Source organism: Chelmon rostratus, chromosome 17, assembly GCF_017976325.1.
Source record: "Chelmon rostratus isolate fCheRos1 chromosome 17, fCheRos1.pri, whole genome shotgun sequence".
Classification (NCBI taxonomy): Eukaryota; Metazoa; Chordata; class Actinopteri; order Chaetodontiformes; family Chaetodontidae; genus Chelmon; species Chelmon rostratus.
The window spans coordinates 19,126,750-19,149,767 of record NC_055674.1 but is presented as its reverse complement, the minus strand read 5'-3'; the positions used below and the strand labels follow the sequence as shown (position 1 = coordinate 19,149,767).

General features: G+C 42.1%; 1 protein-coding gene across 3 annotated transcripts; it reads right to left on the bottom strand.

Moving 5' to 3' along the window:
* Nucleotides 1-2,749: 2,749 nt before the first annotated feature.
* Nucleotides 2,750-22,038, bottom strand: LOC121620634 (choline transporter-like protein 2). 3 transcript variants are annotated; one of them, XM_041956760.1, is made up of 22 exons: nt 21,886-22,038; nt 14,553-14,601; nt 14,387-14,460; nt 14,199-14,283; nt 13,990-14,074; nt 13,441-13,554; nt 13,256-13,316; nt 13,030-13,153; nt 12,825-12,908; nt 12,584-12,696; nt 10,433-10,564; nt 10,231-10,330; nt 9,879-9,971; nt 8,791-8,875; nt 8,236-8,498; nt 7,931-8,025; nt 7,640-7,743; nt 7,461-7,534; nt 7,267-7,337; nt 6,680-6,768; nt 6,434-6,518; nt 2,750-3,528 (listed from the first exon to the last, which is right to left on the bottom strand). In XM_041956760.1, exons 1-22 carry the CDS (start codon nt 21,911-21,913, stop codon nt 3,422-3,424), a joined length of 2,115 nt encoding a protein of 704 aa, XP_041812694.1. In that variant the 5' UTR covers nt 21,914-22,038; the 3' UTR covers nt 2,750-3,421. The 3 variants fall into 3 exon arrangements, with proteins under 3 accessions (XP_041812694.1, XP_041812693.1, XP_041812695.1); XM_041956759.1 differs by lacking the exon at nt 21,886-22,038 and adding an exon at nt 16,590-16,832; XM_041956761.1 differs by lacking the exons at nt 2,750-3,528; nt 21,886-22,038 and adding exons at nt 3,535-5,912; nt 16,590-16,836.
* Nucleotides 22,039-23,018: the final 980 nt, after the last annotated feature.

The window sequence follows — 23,018 nt, the reverse complement described above, 5'->3', positions numbered from 1 at the left end:
CATTAATCAATATTTTTAGAGTAACATACAGAAAAATCACAGGAGTTGCTTTAAATGACAAACCCATGAAAATGATCAACTGACTGCAGTTTCCCACAGCTATACGGGGCATTTTAGCACAGTTCAGTGCATCGCTTTGTTTTTATTGCCCCCAGCCGTATGATTTGTTTCCTTTCACTGCACTTGTTGATTGTTTCAAGCCTCAGTGATGAGCTGTTTTTAGTAAAGCTCTGATAAACCCACTGTGCACTACCTGTCCAGTGCCACACAGCGGACAGAAACAGTTAGCAATTAGCTGTTAATTAGCTGTTGAACATAGTGGAGCATTTAGCAGCTACAGAGCCGGATATTTCCCTTACGAGTTGGTAGAGACCAAAAACAGAGCAAAAAGGAGACTGAATGTTGGACGAACATTCACCAGGTGATCAGAGACAAAAACTTTAAATGAGTGCTAATGTTGCTCCATGTCTGCTGGATGTGGAAACTCTTAGCGAACATGTTTGTCTTGTGTTTGGTGACAATGTGTCAGTGTTAAATTAATTAAATCAATAAATGCAAGCTTAAGAAAAAAAAGACACCTCTGGTCACACACCAGTATCCAGACACTAATATTACTGATCACAATGATCCACTGAAGTCCAGAGTGACATATCCTACTGGATGTAAGCCTGCATCCCACACATAGGACGGGAAAGTGGACCAAATAACAAAAGCATCCTATGAAGAACAGGGTCAGTCTTTGCCTTCTCAACTACTTCTGTGCTCTTTAGATTGCTGTTACGTAAGATAAATCATATGCCTGCAGATGTTGGAGCAGAGGTTTAGGGCTCCAAATGTAAACCTCTCCAGATGAAAGAAGTGGTAGAACATGACTCTTGACCTTCATTGCCAACCTTTGTCCAGCACAAGAATGCTTGACATTGAAGCATATTGATGTATCACCAAAAGGCTGCATTGTTTAGGGTTGCCAAGGCCACAGTGGCCCATATCAAGTGCATACCAGTCACTCTGAAGAACTCCACCACTCCTGCTTATGACTAAACCACAGAGTCAGTCCAGGTGTTCTCCATGGAGAACCACTCACTGGCCACCAAGCCTCATAAACCACTCAGGACCTCTGACGCAAAACTGCAAAGAAAACAGCATCTTTTGTGGATGGGCTCTTGAATTATCGCTCGCTGTTTGACCGCAAACAAAATGAAGCCATGCTCCCCCGGGAACGCCGATGATGCTAATGACACGGCTGAAATCCAGAGTGTTTACTGTGTCGGTGGAGTTTATTGTGCAAAGGTCAAAAGCTGTCTCCGCTGAATGAGCATAACCTTTGGGATTGGTGTACACACAACATAATAACAAGCAAAAATCAACCCCTCCTTCTAAAGCTACTTCTATAAACCACAAAGAGGTTGATCCCAGTCCAAAAAACACAATAAAAGTAGGTAACGTTACACAATGTTAGCCTGAGAAGGGATCATTCTTTCAGTTTTGTTCACAAAGAGCAGAGTTAAGCTGGTGGGGCAAGGCACAGCTACGATGGCTAGTGGCAAACATAGCAGCCACTGTGTGACCACTGATGCCAGCTACAGGCCCATGGACTTTATGTTAAAACAACATTTATTTAGTAATCTATGCACTTTATACCCTTGATGCAACAGGTTATTTCTAATAGTGACTGTAAGACAGTCGATTAGACAGACCAACCCATTATATTTACAGGTGATTTGCTGTCACCAATCCACCCATTGTGTAAAGAGACTGTCATGTCCAAGCAGCAACATAAGTGTGATGAGGTGATACGACTCTCAGATGATCGGAATCTAAGCAGGGTGAAACTTTCTTCAGGTGACACTTACACAATGCCAGCATGGAGGCCACAGCGCTGATAAGGCCTCCCTCCGCTGCACTGACGACTGGCCTCACACAGCGGTTCACACACTCCATCTCATGGTCAACAACAGAACAGCAGGAACAGCTCTGTGGCTGTTAAACGTGTTGTTGGTGAGTGTGTCACACAGAGGTAGATGAGTGTACCTGTGTACGCAGCATGAACCTCTGTGTGTTAAGCAATGGAATGGAACGCGGTGCAGCTATTAGTGCTTTCATGTGACCAGTAGTTTTGAGCACAGATGTAGGTTATACAGAGACACTGCATAAACACTTTGCAAAAGTACAATATGTCTAATTAATGTCATGAAAACATAGCAGCTGTCATTAGTCACTCATGATGACGGCTTACAGTACATTTTGAAAAAAATATTTTTGAAAGAATCAGGGTTTAAAACTTGAATTTTTCAGCTGTGACTTTTATTGGAAAGGTTTTCACTGCTCAGTACATTTGTAATACAGCAGGGAATACTAAAAAGAAATATACTGTTCTCATGTATTCTGAAAGATGTAATTGATTGGTGGCTTAGCGGCCGTAATAGTTTTAAAATTACAGCACTTAAACACAAAGCACTTTGACATATGGTCAATAAAACACACACACGTCAATAGTGTTTACTTACTGGGTATTTACTACAGGACCCTTTTCCCACTCATTAGATATGGACTTGGGGTTGGCAAACTCTCTACGACACGGGACCATCTCCAAGAAACAGAACAGAGCAGACTGGCTCTCATGACCGGCACCTGAAAGATACCTGATTGCATAGATTATGGAATATAAATCGGCAGCTCTAAGAGCAGTGGTAAACATTTCAGATGGAAATGAATAACTGGTTAAAGGAGAGACCGCCTCAGACAATTATGTAGAAAACTATGTTTTATTTCGAAAGCATTCTCAATTCAATTGCACAAACATAAAATAAGCATCAAGGATGACCACATACATCAATTAAAATATAAAATTTGCGTTTGTTCTTATTTAGAATTATCTGTATGCACTTGCTGATAACACCACAGCATCAGATGCCAGTTGTCTAATTGTAGATGTACATTTCTGCATAAGGGGCAGTTTAATGGCTTTGGTAACACGGTTAAATATTTATCCAAATATAATAAAAGATTACACATCTAAAAAGAAAAAAAAAACATGAGTGTTGAACAACATTATTACAAGCTTAACTTCATATAACACTCAAATATTTAAAATAAAACCAGATGAACATAAACTGCTTCTTAGATTTAAAAAAAAACATGTACAACATATTAAAAACGTGTTTGGATATGAACTGGGTTCAAAATAGAAATGAATAATCAAACTAAACTGAATACCAGACATCATGTCAAACCAAAGTGTCTGATTCATGAAACATTTGGCAATAACAAAACAACGGATGACACTACTGATTGTCACCTACAGGCTCCTGGTGACTGACAGCATCAGCTGCTTGTCCAGGCCTGTGTCTCCTGAACAAAGCCACAGTCAACTTCAGGCCACAGTCTCACCTCACGGGCTCGGACTATTACGGGACGTGCTTTACTCAGCCGGCTGCGTCTTGTTCTTCTTATTCAGGACCTTGCGGAGGCTCTCAGGCATCAGGTAGGGTCTCTCTGCACTGCCGTCATTCCTCTCAAGATCCTCCACTGGAAAGAGATCCAATATAATCACATTAAATGAAGGACATTTATGGACAAGCTTTCTAAAATAGGGACAAGCTTCATAAATAATACGAATTAGTAGTAAATCTGGAGGACACAGTTAACTTTCAACGCATTTAACAAAAGGTATGTAGCTTTAATCAACCGTTCAGACAATCACCAACGACATGGATTCATTTCAAGAGTTTAAATTCCTGTTTTATGCAGTGAAGAGTCATTACCTCAAATACTGTTTATCAAACCAACTATACTGCCAGGCACACATTCCTTTAGAAAGAGGACGCAAAACTACATGGTGGTAAAAACAGAAGGGTACAAAGCAGCTAGCCTCAAGGAGCTCACCAGTATTCACTCATACAGATGTAAACCTGTTCTGGCTTAGTGCAAACAGAAATTAAAGTGCATTAACAGTGCAGCCTGCTTAACAAGCAGCACTGATGATTGTGATTGCATGAACTGTAAACAATTAGGTAACCTGAACATTTTAGGTCAAAGGTGCAAACAAACCAACATTAACACTGTAAATTAGGCACAAGAATGGCTTCAAGTTTCTACTGGCCTGTGGCAGTGGGAGGATATTAAAATGCTAGAACAGAGTTTAGAAATGTCTTTTACCTCAGAGGAACCCATTAATGCAATTTCCAGACATATAGATGAGCAGGTGTTGCAACACATCCAAAAGTACTGAAAACCAGCTACAGACATCTCAAGCATTGTCATTAAAAGTGAAGAAAGAGCTGTCTGTAAGATGAGACTTTCTAAACTACTTAAATCATCTCACCTCCAACTACAGACCATCATTTCATCATTGTAATCATGCAACAACTGTGCACATGTTAATGTGCTCATCATTAGAGACATGCCTGATGTTCTATTGACCATTCGCTAACCCACTTTGTTACTGTTTCTTTGCCTGTCAAGTTCTCGCACAGCACATGTGCACTTTGAAACAAAAGGCCCGAGATTACAGACAGACACAGACATACGCAGCCTTCTCATTTCCAGCTGTGACTGACAATTATTCCTCCTGAAGTGGCACCTGTCACTGAACACTATAAACTGTAGGTAGCCAGCTAACTAAGCTAGCGTTAACACGATGAGTCGGTTAAAAATGCTGCTGACATTTTAATGTTTCCAACTGATTTGTTGTAAATACACAGATCCTGTAAAAGGACCCTTAATTAATATTTTATGATTACCTACATGATGTCATGTTGAAAGACTGTGGCTAAAAAAAATCTGACCTCACCCGATGATAAAGAGGACATGGAAATAAAGGAACAGGGTTGGCCTTGTATTATAAATGTGTGTGTTTGTGTGTGGCTGCTTATCTTACATACTTATACAATCCAGAAGTTAGATTTATGCTGTATCGCTAACAATAATACAAGCTCGTAAGTTCAAACAGTTTGTTTTACTTTTAATGAAAGGCTTTTGGGAAGAGGACTAGCCACTCTGTTTGGCGGACATGATGCTGCCTTGAATAATGAGTCCGGGCCGGTGTGTAAACTTCCCTAACTCCTACAAAGAGCAGGACCAAGTCACTACGTTAGTTTACACTCTGACACAGCATCCCAGAACAGCTTCCACACCGTTGTGTAATACTACAGGCTTTTTTCTATCGTAACCTGTAACCCCACAAGATGTGATGTGGTACGAAAAGCTCATGCTCGATGGAACTAACAATGGGTTAGTGTGGTAGGTAGTAAGCTAGTTAGCCAAACATGCTAACGACTGATAAAATCTCCACATGCACACCACCTCTGCATGTGGAGAAATCCAAAGCTTGAAAACCCTGCTGTGCCTAGTTATAGTTGCTAAGCTATGATTGGACAGCCACTGTTTGGGGGAGGGGTTTAGCAAATGGTCAATCAACAAAACAGCTGTTTAACATAATGTTCCCATGTCTCCTTGTGTTGAAGGACAGATGAGCTGAAAGGAAACAGGCACCACTCAGCTGTGAGTCAAGGAAATTGAGGCACGGTGATCGGTAGCCGTCCTACAATCTGCCTCTGTGAGATGAGTGGGTTAGGTGCAAAGATGAATTTCCAATGAGCAACAACAAAGTACCAGCTCCTTACAATCATAATTTAAGACTATTTTTTAACTATAACAGTCAAAAAGTGTTCATGGATTTTGTCATGCCCGTATTTCAGCGTTCAAAACAGTGTGTTTGCCCACAAAACGCCTCTAAGTTGCGTCCTCCTCCTGTGCCTGCTGTTGTTTCAACTGGACGTCTTCATCATCCTGTTGCTGAGCAGAAGACAGAGACGGATCCTCAGCCTTGTTCTTCCACAGAATCTCATGAAGAGTTGACGACATGTAATAAGGCCTTGCGGCTGAACCGTCATTGCGCTCCAGGTCTTCACCTTATTGTTTGTGTGTGTGTGTGTGTGTATTTGTGTGTGTTAATGAATGGAACAGAAAATTAGTATTTAAATCAAGGTAAAACAAGGTGTTATAGGCCCAGTGGGAGGGGAGGTGGTGAATTGTGGGACGTGAGAAAAAAAGAAGGGAGAGACAAAGAGAAAGAAAGTCAAATAGCAAGCAAGCAAAGGCACCCACAGGCATTTCAGACAGTTCAACACCATGCAGCAGCAATATTCATATTCACATACTGTAGGCCACAGACTGTTATTTTGAAATGGTGGTGAAATTTTGAAGTGTGGCACACCAAATTCATGCAATTTAGAATTAGTGACAGCCCGACACCAAAAGAATGTGAGACTTTAAGAAACGAGGAAAGTTTTCATTATTAAGCTTTGCATTTTTTACATTGAGTCCTGCCTTCAATGCAACATATCTGCAATGCTCAGTCCATCTGACACTTGTGTGGACAATGTCCAACTAATATATGGAAGTCGACAACGGCTGGTGAGGTGCTACTTACAGAAACAGAGGAAAAGAGTGTCCACACACATGGCGTACACGCTGAAGAATCCATGGGCAATGAGGTAGGAGCCAATCACCACAGTCTGGTGAGGACGACAAGAACCACACGCTCGCATTTCATTCATAACGCACATATGAATCAGAACAAAAACAAAAAAGCTGGAACAAAAGAATTACGCAACAATCCTGTTGTGTTTTGCTTTGATAATGTTTTTCCTGGGAAAAAAAGGCGCCTTGGACTCACCAGGATGGGTACCCAGTAGTAGTGGAGATTGGGAGCTGTGTTCTCAAAGGCCTTCACTCTCCCAGAGAAGAAAAAGAAGGCGAAGATCCCTGTGGAGGACAGACCATAGAAACCTCACACTTACATTTGTCAAATCATATTAAATCCTTGGTAAACAGCTGCTAGCATACAGCACAAACTCTGCAGAGGACTTCCTTCATGATATACAGCGACTGACTGTGAAGAAGCTCGTGATGGTGACACAAATCAGCAGTTTGAGTTTAAACTGTAATGCATAGAGGTCTAACGCTCGAGTGTTTTAAAACTTCCATTTACTCTCACTGCATCAGTAACTCAGCCAATACTTTCAGATCAGTGTTTCATATCATGATAAAGTTAGGATTATAAATTGTTGAAGTTGAAAATTAGCCAGCCAACAGAAATGTTGATTGATGTCTGTTGTCCTTCTAAATACATGAAAGGGAAAAAAATCAAATCACATATATCACATGCATTTTTTCCAGAAAATGCTTCTCTAGTCTAAAATGCTGCACATGGCCAATGACATATTCAAGCATGAAGAATGAAGGTGAAATAACCAGACTCACCCACGAGCCCAACTATGAGCAGTTTGCCCAAAAACAAGAGGAAGTCTGTCACTTTGTCCAAGACCGCCACCCTGAGGGAGCACAGAGAATAATTTATCCTCTGCAGAAAAGAAACTGCCAATCACATGAAATTAAACATGAAAAAACATTACATTTGTGAAAACTCTACAAGAGCAAACGCCATGTACGCTCACCTGATCATGTTCCTCATGAGGAGGAGGAAGGCATCTCTGGCAGAGGTGCAAAAGTTTTTGCCATAAATTGCCACCTAGCAGCCAAATACACTCATTACATTCAAGCACACAGCATCACAAATACATTTCGAGTTTAATGAGGGGCTGGGTGCTGTGAAATGAGTGAACAAACCACATACCATAATGTAGGCGTTTCTGTTGAGGAACTTGATGAATTTCTCCAGACACCAGAAGCAGCACTTCAGACAGCACAACAGGAACTTGGTACACTTATTTTTGGCTCCTGTGAATGATGATTAACAGATAAATGAACATTTAATCCACACTGGAGACAGGCACTCCAGGTCTCCAGTGTTGGACAATACAGATTTATGTCTGAACTTTGCGATTTTTGCATGTCACTACTTAACAAACAGATAGACGATGGACTATGGATTGTAGCCAAACTGTAGTCAAAAACAGTACCAGACCTTTCAGCTTGTGGTCCAGATACTCCAGCAAAACCCTGATGATCTGAATGATTGAGAGGATAAGGGAGCCGAAAGCTAAAGTTCCTGTATGATACCTAAAACGAGATACAAGTGGCTTTCAAACAAGGCATGAGAACAGCATGTGCTATACGTCATGTCTGTCAGCTGAAAGACCAACTAATGAAACACAATCTATTGTTAAAGGAAAAAAAAAATAGATAATCACAAGGGAGTCAACATAGATGAAAATCCACAAATGCTAGGTGTGAGATGTACCCAAACTTCCCCCTCACACACATACACACCTGAGAGATCTCCCTAGGGCAGAAAACACCGGGAAGGCAGGCATGTCATCCGGCTTGACGAAGGCCCAGTAGTACGAGGCGAAGGCCCCAGCCAGGGTCATCTGTCCCAGAGCCGTGACGAAGTTGGCACACCAGAAGAAGAGGAAGACGTTGTAGAACTGCAGGCCGATCAGGTATTTGTGGTAAATAGTCTCTCCACCGTAGAAGGCAAAAAGGCACTCAGAGTCAGGGCACTTCGCTTTCATGGGACTGGTCGTGTAGTTCTGAGCACAGATACAGGTTATGTAGAGACAGTGTAGACAGACAGACAGACACACACACATACACAGGAAATTCAGAGAACTTCTATCTTGTGTGATGGCACCAAATAGCATTAAGGTAAGAGTTGGACAAGCAGATTCTGTTATGAGGGCAAAAAACCACATTCACAAGTGAAGATTTAAGGGATTCAGGGTTCAGAATGCCAACTAATGAACAGAGGTGTACTGTAGTAAAATAAAAAAATGCTGCCTAGAGGTTCCAACATTCAGTTATAAATAAAATGAGAAAACTTACCGCTGGGTCACACGTTGCTCTCGAGTGTTCGCATTCCGTCTCATTGAAAACTTTGTAGATGGGTTCATTTGAGGTAGACAAGAAGCTGATCAGTGCTGTCAAGGACAACGCTCATATGGACTATAAATGACTGCATATCCCAACCTCAATCAACAGCCCACTATTACGACATTGCCTTAATTACATTCATTTTTGGCACACATTGGTCCAGAGTCACTTACATGTTTCCCACACATATACTGAGAGCAATTTGGGCTTCCCTGTTTTGTTTAAAGTGTCCAAAACCTCACATTAATGGCTGATGGGCTCCCCCACCTGAGCTTAATTACTTACCCACATGTGCCTTTATGTATTTCTGCTTCTGCATCTAGCAGCTGCCTACTGCAACACTAAAGTTAAATCCAAAAGTCCAGACTTCACCACACTCGTCAACTCACAAACTTGTTCCCAGGAAGTGTCTCAGCCTGCCCAAAATATGCGTAGACACACCAGTTTTAGCCGTGTTAGGCAGCTATGTAAAACAGCAGGCCCTGAACACATCCTGCATAAATAACCAGTGTTTGTAATGTAATTATTGACTCATATGCATGAAAAACACTGAGCCCTCATGATGACAACAAACGTGTCAGTGTATGTATGACAGAAGTCTGCAGGGGTTCAGTCCACAAGTCTGGACATTTGGATTGAATTCTTTAAAGTTTGCCATGTTGCACTCTGCCGTCTGGCCTGGCTTTCCAAATGAAATGGATCGTTGCTTTGTACATTTTTTTAATTACTCAGAGCTGACAACTGCCTCCATTACCACAGCCACTGTTGTTTGTCAAGGCAAGGATTGGTTATATTTTGACATGTCACAAAATGTCTTGTCATATATCATATTTCAAGCTGTTACTCATCTTTAATGTCTTTAATAGAACAGAGTTATTTCCTCTGAAAGCACTCAGTCACTGTAGATGGTGGTTAAATGCCTGGTTCATGGACAGTTACACAAGTGCTGCTGGGTATTCATTTTCTCTAGCTGTTGCTCCAACGTTTTTGACTATAGTCAACCCTGAATATCTCTGACTGACAGTGAGGTGAAAGGATACACAGCAGTAACTGCCCAGTAGGCGATGACCATGGCCAGCAGGAGGAAAGTGAACAGTGGGTAGAAAAGGGAAGACATCACATGTCCAATGGCTCTGTAAACACAACGACAGCATCACAACCAAGCAAAAAAAACAAACAAACCCAAAACCCCACATCTATCATCACGATGGGTTATATTTCAATTACTTCATCGGTACCTGTGCCAACACTCTGACACTTTAATCCATTACCATGAGGACCAAAATGACTTTTCAGTCAAACTATTTAACATCTTAACTTTCATTGATCTGTTTTTCCGCTCCTCTCATCCTCTCCTCTAAAAGTGCCTACAGCTCTAATGTGAAGTCTGACCTGCTTGCTTCTTTGATGAGAGCAACAGCAATGAGAATCCTCTTCCTGAGGAAGATGAGCAGCAGGATGATGATGACCTCCACAATGGCCAGGATAATCACTAAAGGAGAAGGGTGGCAGAGGGAGAGGTGGAATGGGTGTCCCAGTTTCACGGCGACATGTCAGAATGTACAAGCGTGTAGATTATGTGCTGTGTACTGACTGAAGGCCAGCCAGGTCTGTCTGATCTGCAGGTAGACGGAGAAGTCTGTCTGGAAGCCCAGTTCCTGCAAAGTCACATCAGCTCCTGCTTCTCCTTTCAGGGCAGCGTACTCCATGTAGCAGTGGAAGATACCTAAAGAGCGACAACAAACACGCCACAGAACAAACAAACTTTCAAAATGGCAATAGGAAACAACTAGATTCATTAAAATGGAAACACTGCAACAAACCAGAAACAAAAAATACGATATAAAAATCTTCTAATGTGTGTGCATGAAAACAACAGCACTTTTTAAAAACGTAAACTGGGCTAAAAACATCAGGGGTCTTTTCCAGAAAGTAGGTTCAGTGAAAACTGAGGAGTTGAGGGAAACTCAAATCACTTCACCTCTGAGTCAGTTGCTGTAGTGAATTTCTCCATTGTGAGATCAATAAAGTCTTATCTAATCTAAGTGTCTTACTCTGTAAAGCTACAGTAACCTGCTCCACTCCTGTGAGTCTGAAGCTGTTTGTTCCTGCTGCTTTTAAAGCTTCTTCTTCATATTTTGACAGCAATCTTTTCCATAAGCCCCTTTTAGCCATGAAATAAGCTGCTGTAATAGGCATAGTGTAGTACGCCTGTGTCTCATCTCCTCCTGTTTTTCCACACAGGTTAGTTTGACCTTCGGTGCATCCTCCTCCCTGTGAGAAGCCCTTATCTTTTCACTCGCTGTACGTCTGGAGGAAGGGAGGAAAGATAAGACTCCAGGTGTAACTTCCTCATGAGTGCTTGTATTGTTTCGGCAGACACAATGAAAGGATTACTGTTAAAATAACTTTCACTTTTTTGTGGCTGCTGGGAGGACACTGACAGACAGATCTGACTATGAAGTTTGAGTGTAACTTTACTATTTGGTGTTTGACAGCTGTAACAAAGAACTGCTTTGTAATTCATTGCAGAAACAATATTAACATCGTCGGACGTACAGTAGGTCTGACTCACACATGACAGCACATTTAAGGAGGGAGCTGCATGATATGTAGCACCTGGTGCACGAGGAGGTTTGCGACACAGAGAGTGAGACAGGGAACAGTGAGGAATTCAAGTTATAGTGAGGAAGAATATTCTTTTGTGTTCTCTCATATGCTGCAAAGCTCATGGATGTAGATTTCTTCATCTGCTCTGGAAATCTGGTAAACGAATTAGTGGATTGTGCTGAATAAAATGTCGAACAGGCAAAAAAGGTGAACTAACAGTTGAAAGAACATCTTTAGCTCCACTGGATTAAAATGGAGGTTATTCACCTGTTGCCATGGTGAATCTTAGTATCAGAGCTCTGTTGATTTTGTTGCTTTGTGCTACATGCGCTTCACTCAAGATGATTTCCGATATCATATTACATGTTAATTCAAACCAGGTTGAGCATGAAGTGTGTTCACACTGGCAAAGTGACAAAATTAACTATAATCAAAGTAGTCAGTACAGATACTAAAAAAACCCAGATGTTCTCCCAGAATGCAATGCACAGAGGAAATGGAGGGGCTGCTCACAGCTGGGAAAAATCCCAAAAAAAGAATTGCGTTGGAAAACGAGGTTGCACTTCAACAGTGGGACTCTCAGTGGAGTGCTAAACCTAAAATCCAGTGAGCATATTCCAAAAAATATGAAAGGGTAGCACATCAAGTTTTCAAGTCAAGGAGGACAAAATACTTAATTTCACTTGTTTATTGTACTTGGCCTCGTATTGTGATGTGAGCAAGTGAAAACTTGAGATTTGCTACATTTTCATATTTTTTAAAAACTGTGTCTGGCAGTAAAAAGCTGCAGGAACGTCGCAGGAAACAATGTTTGGAGTTTGACAGCACGAGTACTGTACCCTTTCCTTTTTGCATGGAACAGTAAAATAGGTTATTTTTTATTTTTCAACCAACAGTCAAAGTAAGATACTATATAGAGTATAGTATGTAGTTTATATCGAATACAAATAGTATGTAATATGGAACTGGGACACAGCATCAGAGTAAACACACTCTGTTCACTGAACTAACTCAAATCACCAGTTGTAGAAAACACGTTACATTCAGTTTGTTAAACCTGCTTTCTGAAACAGGCCCCTGGAGTGCTGAACTACTGCGAGGCGGCTATGACAAAGATAATGGCTTTGACCCTTACCATATCCTATGACCAGTATCACCAAGACAATCATGACCCAGACCATAATTCCCGCCAGGAAGCGCAGGAGAATGATGAAGAGCAGGCTGGTGACCATAGCAATAACCAACCCACTGGAGAGAGTTGATGGATAGAGGAGGGGAGGTAAGCACAGAGAGAGTGAGGGGTGAAACCAGCTGATGTTTCATTCCTTCAGACAGACTGGATCAAAGGGGGAAAAAAATTACAAATGGCGACTTACATCAGGATCCAGTACCAGGACTGTGTGTAATCCTCGAAGATTTTCATGACCACCTGACGAGCCTCAATAACCACGGTGGCATTCCTGTGGAGAGATTCCTGCTTATTTATCGGTTCAAGTGCGATGGAATTCCTCGTCAGGTATTATTTGCAACATGTCGTGGGGCGGGTTGGGACAGAACAGTATTATTCTGTGATATACTCACTTGACTCCATCCACAAGATCCTTAGCATCTCTCATGTTTCCGCTTCCATCATCAAAATGAGAGTTGTTTCCAACAGTTATCACCCCTCCTTTCTGGCCCAAAGCTGGGAAACACCTACGAGTGACTGAAGGAAGGTAGAAGAAATGCAGAAAAATTACAACAAGGCTGGTCAATTTTTATACGTCAGAACTTTCTAGATCGATGGATCGATAGAGATCCAACTCACAGGGCTTGCTGGGGGTCAGCATGGCAGGACAGAGACCTAATCTGAGGATTTCTGTTACACCCTGAAACACAGTACATCCAAAAGAGATGAGCAGGCGTGTGGAAACCTTTGGACAATCAAAACAACTGAGATATTACAGAAAGGAAGAGGCTTCCAGGAGGCTTAAATTCAGGCTTGAAACTCACCATTGTATTAGTCACACCCTCCTTGCAGAATTGCTTGTAGTAGTCAAAGTCATTTTTGTTGCTGTAGGCTTTGAGTAGTGTCATGAACTTTTCGGGGCATTTGTCGACACACATCTAAGGAGGAGGCAGCATTTACAGCAGGACAGTTATATGGAGTGCAGGAAAAGCATTCACTGGTTGAAATTGTGGATAGAAAAATGCAGCACAGCAGGGAGACTGAATGCCAAGACAAACCATTTTTCAAATGATGGTAATAACGGAGAAAACTAAAGCAACAGCCGAGTCCCAAATCGATATCATACTTTGTAATTCTAAGCAGATTTAGAGTTTGGAGAGTTCATACTGGGAAAAATCGCAAAATAAAGTAAACTCAAAACAGAATTCAGACTAAAACCACCTCTTGAGTGTGCTGTTGAGGGACATTTTCGTCCCACAGAGCAATGCAAACAGGAAATGGAGGAGTTGCTTACAGCTGGGAAAATGTAAATACAACAAAACAAGTTTCACGTCGCCAGTGAATACATGATGAGAGAAGAGTGGAGTTCACACCTGTGTGGTCGGGCACTGGAACTCCAGGAGGACCATGGGGCTGGCACACTTCATGATGTTGAAGTAGAACAACAGCCGCTTGTTCCTGTTAAAACACGCAACATGGTCAGAGGAAGAAAACGCTTACAAAAGAAGTGCTCAAAGTGAGCAGAACATTTCCAGCAGAGAAACAGGGGTAATTATAATCTATACTTGGAAAAGCAACTCACTCGAGAGGGGTGCCAGCTTGCCCACAGAACTGGCCTCGGCTGTCGGTGGGATAGATCACTTTCCTGGGGTCACCCTGTGACCAGGCTGGAAGCACAAAAATAGAAAGGAAAGGTGACAAAAGGGTTTTGTATGTCTATAGGTTGCCATTTTTAAAAAGGTAAACCAAACTGCAGTGCTGTTTCCTTACCGAGAATTCCCACTGCAATATAACCCAGTATGGCAATAATGAATAGGATGCAGCACACGATGTCTGTGCAGCCCCTAGAATTGAGAGAGCAACGCTTTAAGGGTTGAAAAAAACTTTTTGTAGCCACTTACACCCAATAAAAAGCCAGAACACATCTCTATCTCACCTGTTTTGGATCGGGCCCTTGAAGGTCGGGTCATACTTCCTTGGCTCGCCTGCATAACAAGAAAAAAATGTGTATTTATCACTCAGTGAGCTCTTAGCTTTGTAGCTACTGAAAGCATGGCTAGGTGAGAGGTCTACAACTGTGCAACGTATGTGCGGAAGTTACAAACAGAGAAGCACCTTGCACCCAGACTGGGTCTGGTTTAAGGTTAAAAAAAAAAAAAGCACACCCCCCCTCTTCCTCTCGTTCTTCTGTCAGATGACTTTTCCCTCCAGGCAGACACGCCTGGCAACCCAACAAATTCCTCCCTGGTGACTAAGCAGAAGCAAACCCATGAAAGACGGTGGCAACATGACTAAATAACCACTAGAGGGGGGCCACATCATTTATTGCAGTACATCTAGTTTGACAAGGTGATAATGTCATGTTGATTTATGCCAAAAGATTAAGCAAGATATGCAAAATTGTGCACATGCTTTGAAAAGGTAAAATTTGAATTTGAAGCCAAAAGCCGGAAGTTGCTCCTTCAAACCAGAAGCAGTCAGAATATGAAGGCATCATTATTCTGCAAAGAACTCTGCCCTATTGGTTATGATAGTGAGACTTCCTACAAATGGACCATCACAAGCAAAGTTTCCCATCTCAACACATTTATATAACAATCTCCAGCGTTTCCATGGGATTGCAATGCATGAAGCTGTCACAAGGTTTGACGATCAGGACTGCCACTGCCTTAATGTCACTGGAGATTCGGAGTCGTCAACTCATGTTTTATGAGTAATTACTGCAGGCTCAGGCATATGCGTACGTTTGCTGCAGGTTATCTGAGGTCAGCATGTCAGGAGCAGGAGGCAGAGCATCCGTTATCTAAACAAATCCATCTTGCAGCTCTAGCTTAAATACATCAGCTTCACTCGGCAGGTCGGTGCACTCCAGGACAGAAATGTGCCACATTATGACTGAAGAGCGAATACAGAGCAGGCTGCACACAAACACAAAAATAAAGATATTATAATGGTTTATATAATCTTACTCCTTCATACAATCTCATCTGTCATCAGAGACTAACAGCTGTCCTTAACACAGTTGCCCCTTGTTCATTCATAGCTCTCCTCTCTCTTCGTTAAGAGAGTTTCTCTCTCAGCCTTTATCGGCTGAATAACAAAATTTTATCTGAGTTTCATCTCTCATCACACACCTGTTGGAAACCAGCAGATAATACAAGAGACAGAAAAAACTCACACAAAGTATCACACTGTGCACCAACATCAATACCACCACAGCATGTATATGTACATGTGTAGCACTGGATCCCAGCAGATTAGAGTCCAGACGGAGGAGTATGATATCCTCTGTGGCGCCTTTGCGTATTAAATATGTATGTGGTCCAGAAAATAATGCTGCAGCAAGCATTTACCAGACGAGCTCTTAGGGAAGCCTCAGCTTCCTGTTAGTAAGACCACGGGTGTTGCGTTTCATATACACAGTGTGATGTGTGTACTGAAGTGCCATTTTTGGCAAGTTTAATTGTTTCCATATGTGACATTATCACTGAAGAAGATGAATAGCTGAAGGACTCTATTTGACCCAATACAGAAAAGGGCTAACTCGTTAACTTCAGTATGTAGCTGTAGGAATCAGTGACAGCAGGCTTAATGAAGCCATTTCAGGAGAAAAGCCTGCTCTCGAAATGATTGTCGACACACAGCACAGTAATATTTGTGAAAGAGAAAACTGGCAACTGACTTTCCCAGCTCACACACCTGTACAATCAGCAGAGCTACCAGCAGTAGACGGCTCCACACAAACACACACACCCTTTCTTCCCCCACAATGTTGACATGCTGATACTGCTGCTCCAGTTTCACTCAAAACAATTTCCACACCTCGTGAGACCGATTCACATTTTAAGCAGTGAGAAAAGCAAAGCCTAAAGATCAAAATCAATAATCTTCTGCTCATTTGATGTTTCTTGGATGGATACCGAATGAAAGAAAGCTGCAAATCAAATTAAACTTAAGCAAAAAGAGCAATTACCATGCTTTCCATAATATTCTCCCTCCTCGGGCATGTTGAAATTCCTTTCTGGGCCAACTGTTGAAACGTACAGAGAAGCCTTTTACTCTTCCCCCTTTTTTCAGGTTGACTCCTTCTTGCCGGTTTAACTGAGCGAGAGTGGGGGAAACACAGGTATTGTGAAGGGAGAAACCAGTCCAACCTGTCCCTGAATAGCTGTGAGCCCGGGCAGCCAGCAACGCTCCACCTCAGACTTCCCTTCTGTGTTTATCCTGAAACAACTGCCTCTTTCCAATCTGGGCCCCACCTGGGCATCTCCCTCTTTCTCCTCCCACTTCCAAATGACCTCTTTTTGTCTGTTTTTCCTCTTTGTTTCTGCCTTAAAAAAAGAAGCCATCGAACCGGGCAAAAGAACCAATCTCCAGCACGGTGCGAGTGAACGAGAAGAGGTGTGGACATGTGAAAGACGGGTTGGGGACTGCTGTAAAACTAAACTCGAGTTGCTTTGATGTTATCGGAAACACGTGTTTGGAGAAAACAAGGAGAAATTCTGCCTGCGCTATCGCCTCCGGTGGTGGTCTGTGTAGCTGCTGTGGAGGAGGAGTGATTAGGTTCAGGTGTGCAGGATATTTTGGCCTGCAAACACCATCACCTGCAGAGAACTGAAGGCACGCAATATTAACCTACACTAATTTTGTGTTCTAAATATTGCCTTTAAACTGCCTTGTGGAGCAGCACAAATCTCTTACTCTAAAAGTGATTGCTCCCATCTTGTGGGGACATGGCAGTACTGCACTGGGACACCGAGTGATAAAACAAATCTTTTCATGCACTAAAAATTCTGGATCACTCTATTCTGTTTTGAACAGCCAAAGGCAATCACTCTAGGATGAATTAATTAATAATTTTAACAAAGAGTCCACAGAAGGACTAAATGCCCCAAATGCTTTCGACAGATGCTGAAACAGGAAATTCAACTAGAATGACTTAAAGTTTCCATCCATTCTGTTCTTGTTTTATGGCCAATGTTTCTCTGCAATGGGAATTCCCATCAGGAGCTCTGGCTTCGCTGCAATTTCCATAACAAAAAGACTTTTTCAGAAAGTGGTTCTGAAACAGAGACTGGTAGTTTCTGGGGAATCTGATTTCTTGGATGATGATACCAGGCATGACACACAGCAGACAACACATCACAACAGTAGTTCTTACTTCCATCTATTGCTCTTTGACTGTTGAACTGAGACACATTCATCAGTCGTGACCAACTGATCCTGAACCCTGTTCTTGGATTGGACAGCTGGTTTGGGACAGCTCAGCGAGTGACGTAAGGTGAAGTAAAACCCATCGGTCTGGTTTTTAAACAGGCTAAATTAATTATTGAATCATTTTTTTCTTTGTTGGCAACAAGCAACAGTTTTAATCTGTTAAAATCTCTCTAGTGTATCGAATCTAATTCCAGTGAACCACCGCTGTGCAACCAGACAACCCTTGAGCATTCACTAAAATCATTAAAAAACACAAATGATGCTACACGTGTCAAAGCTTTGATTTAATTATGAAATACCAGACTTTTTTATAATGAGTCTAAACAAGGGCACCCATTTACAGAGAAACAATCAGCACTTGTATTGTGCTTTTGTGTGCTTTGATTATAAGAACAGTTTTGATGCATCTACTCGTAGTTAGTATTTAACAATTGCTGTTAAAAAAAGATGAAAAAAATAACCAGTCGAATATTACCTGGGTTGTATCATCATAGTTTATGTTGCGTTTTGTTTTAACAGAAATTCATGAGTTTCCCTCAGCTGTCTTTGTGCACCTCCCTTCAAAGCTTCACTACCTTAGTCTATATGAAATCTGGTCGGTTTCTGTCATGGAGGACATTTTACAGGACATGTCACAGTAGGAAAAGATCAACCAGCTGTTAATCCTAAAATCAATTGTGGCTGAATTCTGTGTAGCTGCTCCTGTTTCAGGATCATGGCATTGTTCATGCTGGCTCACTACCAAACAGTCGTGACACTTAAACAGACCACCATGTTGTCAGGAACATCTGAGCTTTTTGCTACTCTGACAAGTCAACATGTGAAAAATCAGCCGCTGTGAGCTGTGCATCGTAAATGTATAACCTCTAGTATACATCTTCTGTCATGCCTCCGTTGCCAGAGACATAAACTTGATTATATTTTATCAGCTGACAATGCAACTGGGTATGCCAGTAACAAAAATAGCAAAGTTGCATTTTATTGAATTAGCATTAACAACACTTCTATCAAAGCAGACAAGCTGGCTTGTTGAAGCAGAAAAGCACAGGTATAACTTAAAACATTAACGATGGCTCCCTCCCAGCGGCTGCTGCACTGCAATGTGTTACACCTGTGTTTGTCTGCTGTGAAAGAGCCCCATGCCACATTTTGGTCACGGCAAACTGACTCCTGTGGCTGCTTTGTCCAACCATCATTTCTGCTCTGTCAACCTTCACATATCACTGTTAACACTCCAGTTTCAGTAACACCCCCAACTCGTGTAAAAGAAGCTGAAGTACAGGTCAAATAAATAGCTGAAGGAAGAGAGTAAGTAAAAAAGGCCACAGTTCAAGAAATCCAAGGGCTGTATCTTAAAAGGCGGTGATATCAAAGCAAGACAATACAGTAGGCAGACTGTAACTAGAGGTTACAGCTGCTGCCCTCACTGCACATCTCCCACATGTCTTTCATTACAGTGAGAGGGTGTGGAGCGTTTAGTCCACGTTCAGATCTATTTACAGTGTTCAAAAGGAAGCAACATCACTATCACACACAAACCTACGGTATGTGTCCACAGTAAAATGTTGTATTCTTACAAGATTTGGTGCGTCTGTCGCATAAAATCTGGAAGCCAAGCAACAGAGGAGTTTCCTAGAGTCTGAAAAAAAGTCTGGACACGTCATATTTTCACACAACAGCCTCTCCTTCATAATCCTCTAACAAGTTCAGCTTTGAAATGCGTCATCTCTTGGGACATTACTGACCTCACCGCCGTGTCAGGGTGAAACTTCTGCTCCGACTTGTAATGAAGTCACTATCCAGCCCTTATCTCAGAGTAGCTATTTCTGTATCTCAGACACAGATGAAGGAAAGTGAAACCAAGATACAGTTCATACATGTGGGCTATATGAATCGGACCGAATCAGTAACACAAGCAGGAGCAGGAAACAGGAAGCAATCACAAAGACATTTTCTACACTAAATATTCTCTTGGTGCGACACACATTTCAAGGAGCATATGAGGAAAACAGCTGTTGCTGTTTAAGCTCCAAGGAAACCGTTGCTTTTCTATTAACAAAGAAACACATTCCTCATCAACAAGGGTCAGCAAGCTCATCCAAGATCAACAAATACAGCCACTGACTGGTAGAAGAAACTGACTAACACAGCCCACTGGTGGTGGTCCTGCTCCCACGTCCAAACTGCTCAGCATTTGTATCTCTCCTTCTCCCCAGACCCTTTTCCCCTGACCTTAATAACCAATCAGTCTCACACGGCTCTGAACATGCCTTTGTATTGCAGACTGTAGGCAAGTTGGCAGAGCCACTAGACGGCTAGCGGAGTCACATGATCCAGTTTGGGTTGTTAGGGTATGATGAAGCGCATTTAAGTGGAAGCAGGCGGCTGCAGTGGCGGAGATGTGTTTTTGTCGCGGTGAGGGAAAACTGTCGAGTGCAGGAACCGAACAAATGCAACGGGACAAACATAGCTCGCACAATCTTTAACAAACTGAACGAGCATGAAGAAGGAGAAGCTCGGCATCAGGTTTCAAACCTCCTCTCCTAAATATGGCTTATAATTACACCTAATCTGCACCAGGGCATGGCTGCCCGGCTGCTTCCAATCCTGTCATTGAGGTTTCTTGATATATCTCAGCCTGAAATTACTCCAACATGTGAAAGTGCAGTGGATCCTACAGTGTGCTCCCTGTGGCGTGTTTAGGTCATTGCCCTGGTCTCTTTTTTTTTTCCTGTGCCAAAGTCTCAAGATGCACTTAGAAATATTAATCTGTGTGTTGCACTTAAAGTTTCTAGAGGCTGTTATCTCAAACCGCAGCCATCTCTTAAGTGAATTTACAGCCAGACAACCATCTTCTCCAGTGGTCTAAATAACGTTCCACATCTGTTTCTCCCTATTTGCCATCTTACTCTGCATCACACCATCTGAATCCTTGACTAACATATTTCAACTGTTATGAAAAAAACACAAAGAGTATGGTGCTGCCTTCAGTGCAGAGTTGGTAACGTGAGTCAATTAGCCATCGTGTGGCAGGAAGAGTGGAAAAGGGTGTGTGCAGACGAGAGGAGGAAAACATTATGTTCAAGGCACATCGTGAAAGCCAGCGGACAGCAAGAGTGACTCGTGTTGTTATTCATTCCTGCTCGTCGACATCCTGAATAAAGTAAACATGTTCAACATGTTGCTGAGTCCATTTAATTTACTATTGTGTACAAAAGATGAGGTTATTAGCCCAAAACAAGGCAGTAAATATGTGCCGTATACATGTCTTTATGAAATGCACTGCCCCTGAGAGATGAGCAAAGAGCTGTGTGGCACCCAGCATACAACAGGGTGTGTCACCATATAAACACATCTGTATGGGACACCTGGGGTGAGGAGGACATAATTACACCAACACAAGCAACTAAAGAGACACTGCTTTAAACAATATAGATATATTAAAATTAGACTGTAAACAAACATGTATTCTGTGCTTGAAACTGAGCATAATATTTCCAATGTGACACTAGCATGAGACAGTGGAGGCATGTAGCTGACACACGGAGACCCTCCTCACATGTTTGAGGTATTTTCTAATAAGCTCTATACATAGCTGGGCGTCAGCTAAGCTGCCATACCAGTCTGAGGAATGTGGCAGCAACTGGACAAGCACCAGGCAAACTGGGACACTGCACAGCCCGACAGTGCTGGGGCCAGCCCGTACCCCCCAGTTCACTCGCACACAACCTGGGTTTTAAAAACGCGACGGGCAACAAAACTTTGTGTTCACGCGTCGTGAAGTCGCAGTTTTAGGCACGAGATAATATTTAGGTCGGCGTATAAAGTTCACGAGGCAGCAGAGAAAGTGCTCGAGCTAACTTGAGCCAAAAAAAAAAAAAAGCAGAAACAATAAACGTAATGATGTAAATGAAACAATTTCAGGAACACTGTGTGCTATGCGCCAAAACTAAACTAGCTAACGTTAGTTTACAGACGTGACGTTAATGAGTGGCAGCTGTCCCAAGACAAAATCAAGTAAAACGTGCCCGTGTTGGACTTGGAATAGTTACCATATTTCGGTTTCTCCTCCAGTTCCATTATAACGGGGTGTTTCTTCTTGGCCAAAGGCGACCACTACAGCATAGTTCCAGCCCTGACGGAGGTTTTCTTACAGCGCCTCTGTCAACTCGGACACTTGGAAGAAATCCGCTCCAAAATCTTGACTGTCCTGCCAACGTTTAAAGGGAGAACCCCTGGAGGAGAGTGCCGACCAATGAAGAGGCAGGACACCGTGATTGACAAGGTGCTACACCAATCACAGAGCGAAGGCGGGTTTATAGTCCTGGAGACTGGGTTAATTTCTAGTACCGTTAACTGATACAGGCGCATCTGTCCAATGAGCTGTTATAACTGTCCAATAAGCAATGGCAATGCAGCAAATACAATTCATCTGAATATTTAATGAAACATAACGAAGTCTTTGTTTGTCCATCATTACTCACACAGAGTGGAAATGTGTCTTCATCAGCCAAGCGTGCAGCAAATCAATGACATAGCATAACTTTTATTGGTCTGATGAAATTCGAGACAACATTAATTATAAAAGCAATATATTCATTCATAATTCAACTTACAGGCCTCACGTCGCCTGATGTGACTCTGCACTATGTGAGTCACGACAGCAGCTGGTAGGCGCCGTGGTAAGAGGTAAGTTTCTCAAGTAAAAATAAGAAATGCCTCAGTGTAAAAAGGCTCCATTACATGTAAAAACCCTGCATTCAAAAATGCACTGACATAACGATATACAAGTATTTTAAGATAAATGTGCACACGTTTTTAGGCTAAAATCATTCGCTATGCAGAATGGCCCCTTTCAGAGTATTGCATGAATATATTAATGGACTGTACTGTATTATGGCAGCATTAAAGGAGCAATCCTCCATTTTTGAACATCAGGTTCACTCAAAGAGAACTATTTAGCCTTTGGAAACAGCTGTAATGTCTTCTGCGGCTCTGCATGGAGCTTTCCACAGTCAGAAAAAAACAACACAGATGAACTAATGAGGGTTCTTTTTAAAATCTATTTATTGCTAGTCTCCCAGCTTCATGAAAGTGAAACACTAAATTACTAAATCATTGGAATGCCCCCTGAACAAGCTACATGCTGTCGCCAGTACAGATGGAGCTGATTTTAACTACTTAT

Excerpts from the sequence above, each read along its gene's own strand:
- LOC121620634 (XM_041956761.1), bottom strand. The coding sequence starts at position 16,623 with ATGCCCGAGGAGGGAGAATATTATGGAAAGCATG. Across the intron at positions 8,026-8,235 it reads GCCCTAGGGAGATCTCTCAG|GTATCATACAGGAACTTTAG; the intron begins GTGTGTATGTGT and ends ATCTCGTTTTAG. Across the intron at positions 7,535-7,639 it reads ACAGAAACGCCTACATTATG|GTGGCAATTTATGGCAAAAA; the intron begins GTATGTGGTTTG and ends TTTGGCTGCTAG.